This window comes from Buceros rhinoceros, unplaced genomic scaffold, assembly GCF_000710305.1.
Source record: "Buceros rhinoceros silvestris isolate BGI_N320 unplaced genomic scaffold, ASM71030v1 scaffold5981, whole genome shotgun sequence".
Lineage (NCBI taxonomy): Eukaryota > Metazoa > Chordata > Aves > Bucerotiformes > Bucerotidae > Buceros > Buceros rhinoceros.
Genome location: NW_010395848.1, coordinates 19,281 through 25,599, shown reverse-complemented (window position 1 = coordinate 25,599; position 6,319 = coordinate 19,281). Strand labels below are relative to the sequence as shown.

Below are 6,319 nucleotides of genomic sequence, written 5' to 3'. Positions count from 1 at the left end.
GGCAGGAGAGAATGGGAGGGAGCCCAGAGGTGAGGGGTCTGTTGGGCTGGGGGCTGGGGTTGGAGGTAACTGGAGAGGGCAGGGAAAGGGGCATTGCATGGGGGCGGAGGGGTTTGAGGTGACTCTGTGAGGGATATGGGGGTGGGAGGAAGGAGCCTTGAGGAAAGGGGGTCCTCTCTGGGGGGCTGGTAGGAGCCACAGGAGGTCTGCAGGTGAGGGTGCTTTAGGGAACTAGGGGAGACCAACCATGGGGATGAAGCGGGGAGAGAGGAGCTGGGACGTGTGGGGCTGAAGTGTCTGGTGGTGCTGGGGAAAGTGGGGGGCCTGCCTGGGGCCAGGACATGGGCTGAGACAGGGTGACATTCCTCCTGCTGCTGCAGGTGTGCACCGCCAGGTCCTGTTCGCTACCGTGGGGTGGTTCGTGGGCTATTATGTGGCTAAACGTGCGGACTACATCCATGCCAAGCGGGACAGGGAGCTCTTTGAGTACATCAGGCACCACCCGGAAGACTTTAAGAAAAGAGGTATTACAAGCTGGTATTTTAAAAGACCGCAGCCTGCCATAACGTACCGGTTCATAAGTGCTGATGTGTGTAAAGGTGTTGCTGGGCTGCTCGCAGAATCTGTTCTTCTCTAGCAAGCCGCACTGACTGCTGACTCTTTCCTCCTTATCCACCAGTGTTCGGATTTTATGATATGAAGCTACCTTGATGAGCAAGTCTTCCTCCTAAAAGCTTGTTTTAATATAAAAATGGCAAGAGCCAAAAAAAAAAATAGACCGAACTTGTGCCACTGGAGAGAAGTAATGAATATTGGAGACCACAGGTTTTATTCTTGTAAAATCACATTTTTTACTGTTTATTCCTGTAAAATTGCAATCAGTTCAAAAACAGCGTGATGAATATTCAGAAAATAATCAGAGGAGGTGAAAGAGGAATAAATATAAATGTCAGGAAACCTGAAGCACTGTTGGCTCTTGCTGACTTACAGCCTTGGAGAAGAGCAGCATTTTACTAAACGTATGTCTAAGACCAGTGATGCAGTGGCAAATTTGGGTGAAAATTGTCTATTTTCTAATAAAACACAGTTAGGGCAACTGGCTGTGGGATCGTAATCCATGTCACACCATTCCCAGAAGGACATTGAGGGGCTGGAGAGTGTCCAGAGAAGGGCAACGAAGCTGGTGCAGGGTCTGGAGCACAAGTGTGCTGAGGGACCGGGGCGGGTTGATCCTGGAGCAAAGGAGGCTCCGGGGAGACCTTCTGGCTCTCAACAACGCCCTGACAGGAGGTTTGAGCGAGGTGGGGGTCAGTCTCTTCTCCCCATGAACAAGCGACAGGTCGAGAGGAACCGGCCTCAAGTTGGGTGGGGGAGGTTTAGGTTGTCCCTGAGGAACAATTTCTTCCCTATTGGGGCTGTCCAAGCCTGTCCCAGGCTGCCCAGGGCAGTGGTGGAGTGCCCGTCCCTGGAGGGGTTTCACAGTTGTGTCAATGTGTTGCTGAGGAACCGGGGTTAGAGGTGACCTGGCAGTGCTGGGGAACGGTTGGACCGGATGATCTTAAAGATCTTTTCCAACCAGAACAATTTTGTGAAGCAGTGATGTCTCTTCACAGGGACCTGCAGGTCAGCTCTGTGGAAGAGAAGCTGCATATTTATTTTATGCGGCAAGCAGCTGGCTGTTGGTAGTAAAACCCCACGTGTTTGGTGCCTTTGTTACCCTTAAGACTTAGTATTAAAAACCTTCAGAATCGATCTGACGTGCTGATGAAGTTTTTGCTGCTCCACCCCTTGCAGAAAAGAAACGAATAGGGGAGCTTCTGGAGGATTTCCACCCCATTCGCTGAGGATTCTGCAGCGGCAGCGTGTCGCAGGGTGCATCTGCTGAGCTGATTCCATACCGAGGGCTTCGTCAGGCCGGCTGTAGCTGTTCGACCGTCCATGGCTCGGAAAACGAACCACTTCTCACTTTCATGTAATAAAAGCGCCGATTAAATCTACGGTGTTGAATTGTTTGTTCTTCTGTTCCACCGTGGTTGTCAGCATGTAGGTGACTGATACCTGCCATAGATAATAACTTTGATTCACCCCTTTTTCGGTTATTTTAATGGTGACAATGGAAGGTTGTTCAGGCTCTCTATATCTTATACACACCCCAGAGAGTAGCTTTGTAAATTCCTCCTTTTTTGTTTCTCATGGGCATTTCTCCTAACCCAGGAGAAACCAGCCCCTGTGGATGCTGTGAAATTAGTTCCGTCCCTCTGTTGAAAATAGATGCTCACCCTCATTAATTCCCTCTCTGTATTTTGCATCCTCATGTTGCCTTTTCCTCGCTGGGGATCAGGATCCAGCCTTTTACCTTCTCTCTTGGTTATTGGCTCCCGAATCCCCATACTGAACCGACGCGAATTCCAGACACGATGACTCTCGAGCTCCTCTTCCCTGGGGGAGCCTCTCACTGTGCTCTGGGTGCTGTTGCCTCACCCCAGCTTCCACTACGGTGCCGTGCCAAGGTGGGGGACAGCTGGGTCCCTTGTCACCAGGGTCTGATTTTGCTCCCAGGTGATGTTTCAGCAGAACTTCAGAGCTCCAGGGATCCGCTGGTGAAAGCGGTCATGCCAGCAGAGCTCCACTTGGCAGCTGCTGCTGTGGCTTGGTGCCCATCCCTTGGGCTCTGTCCTCTGCTAGAAGGAGAGGACATTCTCCTCTGCTAGAAGGAGAGGACATGCTCCTCCGTGTTCCCTGAACGTGCCACATATCTGGGCGGGGTGTTCAGCAGATCCACTTGTTTTTCGGCCCAGAAAACAGGGTTTGGCTTTTGCTGCCATCGCTGTCAATGTAATGAAGAAATTCTCTACCATGAGGGTGGTAAGATGCTGCAGCAGGTTGCCCAGAGATGTTGTGGATCTCTCGAGGTGTTTAAAGATAAGGATGGACGGGGCCTTGATCACCCTTTGATCACCATTGGAAGCTGTCCCTGCCCACAGCAGATTATGGTACAGAGGAAGATGACAGTCAGCTGGATGAGCAGGGAATTACAACAAGGACTTTCAAAACCAAGGAAGTCTCACTCTGAGAGGAAGTGTGAAAGTGCCCAGCATGAGCTTTAGGCCTGGGAGAGGCAATGGAAGGAGTCAAAGCCTGTTGGGCACTGCCAAAAGGAGACTTGCCAGATGCCAACTTCCACCCGGGCCTGGCAGAGTATCCTGGCACCTGGGCTGCCAGCACAGGGGGCACTAGGCAGGGACAGAGCCAGAGCCAGCCTTGGAGAGTCTGGAAGACACCTCTGGAGATGATCTAGTCCAACCCCTGTTCAAGCAGGGTTAGTAATGGGACCGTGTTGGTTGGGTTTTGGGTATCTCGAGGATAGAGACTCCACCAACTCTCTGAACAGCCTGGGCCAGAGGGTTTGACCACCCTCTGCTTTAGGAAAGTAAAAAAGAATAAATGTTCTTCTTCTGTTCAGTTGGGATTTCCTGTACTTCTGTTTGTGCCCATGAGCTCTTCTCCTGTCCCTGGGCACCCCTGGGAAGAGCCTGGCTCCACCTTCTCCACACCCGCCATGAGGTCTTTAGACACATGGATAAGATGCCCCTGAGCCTTCTCTTCTCCAGGCTGAACAGTCCCAGCTCTGTCAGCCTCTCCTCGTATGGAAGATGCTCCAGCTCCATCATCAGCTCCGTGGGCCTCTCTCCAGCATTTTTGTGTCTCTGTTGGACTGGGGAGCCCAGATGGGACCCAGCACCTGGATGTGTCCCACCAGAGCTGAGCCAGAGGGGCAGGATCACCTCCCTCCAGCTCCTCCTGGCAGGCTGGTGGCCATCTTTGCCCTGATGTCCCCTTGCTGGGTGAGGGCCATTGTGGCCAACCAGGGAGCCGCTGCTGGGGTGGGCAGGTGTGAACTTGTGGGGTGGTTTCCCCCGGCAGCTGCTCGAGCAGGCAATTGGCAGCAGTGGGGGTTCGGCTGAGGCCAGAGACCCCCGTGCCCACCCGAAGGTGGGGGTGTGCAGGCAGGGACCCTGCCCTACGGGAGGGCAGGGGTGCTGGCAGCCCACCTGCCCGTGGGGGCGGTGGGGGTGTGTGGTTGGGGCTTCTAGGCTCTGGGTAGAGAAGGGCGGTTGGAACTGCTGATTTATTGAACGCCTGGGGTTGGAGCTGAGCTTTATCTCTTGTCTTCCCCACCCTGAGCCTGTGCCCAGGTCGCTGCTTTCCGCGTGCCGGATGCAAGCCTGAGCTGTTCCAACGGAAAATTTTATTACCCCCAAATTTAGCAACAGCGCTGGTGCCCCAGGAGCCCCATCTGACCTGTCTGTCCTCGTCCTGCGGGGACCAGCACTGAGTGATTCAAGGACAAAGACCTTTTCTGTGACCATCTTGCATCACTTATCAGCCATGTCCAACCGTGGTGGCAGCAGCAGGGCACCGTCAGGGCTCAAGGTATCCCCAGGGCAGCATGACGCAACGCCTGGCAATTGGAGCTGGTGAAAGTTTCCTGTGACAGCAGAGTCAGGGCCAACTGGGCCAGACAACAGCACACAGCGAGGGACCTGGGCATCCTGGGGGACGGCAAAGGGCCCAGAAGCCATCGGCAAGTCCTCCAGCTACCCCACGTCACAGACTTTTTCTGGGATCATCTAATTAGTCACCTTCCAAAGAAGGGCAACAAAGCTGGAGAAGGTTCTGGAGCACAAGTGCGCTGAGGAGCGGCTGAGGGACCTGGGGTGTTGATCCTGGAGCAAAGGAGGCTCTGGGGAGACCTTCTGGCTCTCAACAATGCCCTAAGAGGAGGTTGGAGCGAGGTGGGGGTCAGTCTCTTCTCCCCATGAACAAGCGACAGGTCGAGAGGAACCGGCCTCAAGTTGGGTGGGGGAGGTTTAGGTTGTCCCTGAGGAACAATTCCTTCCCCGTTGGGGCTGTCCAGGCCTGTCCCAGGCTGCCCAGTGCAGTGGTGGAGTGCCCATCCCTGGAGGGGTTTAACGGATGTGTCGAGGTGGTGCTAAGGGACATGGTTTAGTGGTGACCTGGCAGTGAAGAGTGAACGGTTGGACCTGATGATCTTAAAGGGCTCTTCCAACCAAGGTGACCTGGCAGTGAAGAGTGAACGGTTGGACCTGATGATCTTAAAGGTCTCTTCCAACCAAATGATTCTGCGATTCTATGATTCTGTTTTCAACAGCGGTGATGAGCACTTCACCCAGTGTCCCTCTACGATACTTCCCTGGGGCACCATGAGCATTTCCAGCTGCCCAGTGCCCAGCCCAAACCAAAACCCATTACCAGAGGTGACCACAGACCTTCCTCACTGTGATCTCCATCTCCTCCAGGGGGCACAGGGCTTGACTTGCAGCTCCAGCAGGTAGACCCCCAGCTTCATGGTTCAACAGCTGGCTCTGCCATCAGCATGGGGGCAGAGGAGCTCCCAGGTAGTTTGTCCATCCTCCAGCTCCCCTTCTCCCCTAGTGTGAACCATCGCACCCCAGCTGGAGGTGGCATTGCAATGGGGACAGCTTTGGTGTCTCCCAGTGCTCTCTCTGGAGAAGACAAGGCTGCAACTTTGTCCAGGCTGAGCAGGGACATGGAGGACAGATCTGCACTGAAGCCTTCTCACTGGCTGGCAGGACTTTTGTTTGCCCATGTTTTGGGGGACTTGATGCTCAGCAGCTGCTTTCATAGAAAAGCAACACTTTTGGGTGGTGGTGGGATGAGATCCTCTGCTCTCTGTGGCTGCAGAGTAGGTGTTTGGGCAAAGCTTCCCCCTGACACACCATTCTCCTGGGGAGCACATCTCCAGCCACGGATTGGGAGGGGAGGAAAATGCGACCACATGTGTCTTCAAATGTCCCCTTGTTGTCCACAGCATCAGAACTTCCACATGTCTGACTCTCTGACTTCCTCAGGAGTGCCCTTGCCCTTGCTCAAACCCACTCAGAACCCTTTCAGCTGTAGGGCAGTGCTGGATTCAGCCCCAGCAGCCCCCTCCAGAGCTGCTGTCCCCCCACCTTCTGGCTACTTGGCCACAGGTGGCATGTGCCCCTTGCCTGCCAACAGGGAGGACAAGCTGAAGCCAACGTGGTCTCAACAGCCAGGAGAAATGGCCTGAACAGGCAAGAGGAGATGGGAACCTTCAACATAACCCAAACCTGGACACAGGGCTGGGGTGCCAGCGGTAGTTGATTTCCAGAGGGGCTAAGACCTGCCCCTCTGTTAGCCCTTAGGGATGGTCCCCAGGCTGACCCCCGCTTGGAGCATCTCCAGGGCAAAACTCCTGATGGGCAGGAGAAGGACGTGGGAAGCTGTGGGACATGGGAGAGCACCAGCAGTG

The 6,319-nt window shown here is 54.3% G+C and overlaps 1 protein-coding gene across 1 annotated transcript; it reads left to right on the top strand.

Annotated features, from left to right (window-relative positions):
* Positions 1-380: 380 nt before the first annotated feature.
* On the top strand, positions 381-1,844 carry LOC104501800 (NADH dehydrogenase [ubiquinone] 1 subunit C2-like; the record flags this gene model as incomplete). Its single annotated transcript, XM_010145675.1, has 2 exons — positions 381-524; positions 1,795-1,844. Coding segments are annotated over 2 exons (194 nt in total), but the record flags the coding sequence as incomplete, so codon positions are not given.
* Between the last annotated feature and the right edge of the window lie 4,475 nt (positions 1,845-6,319).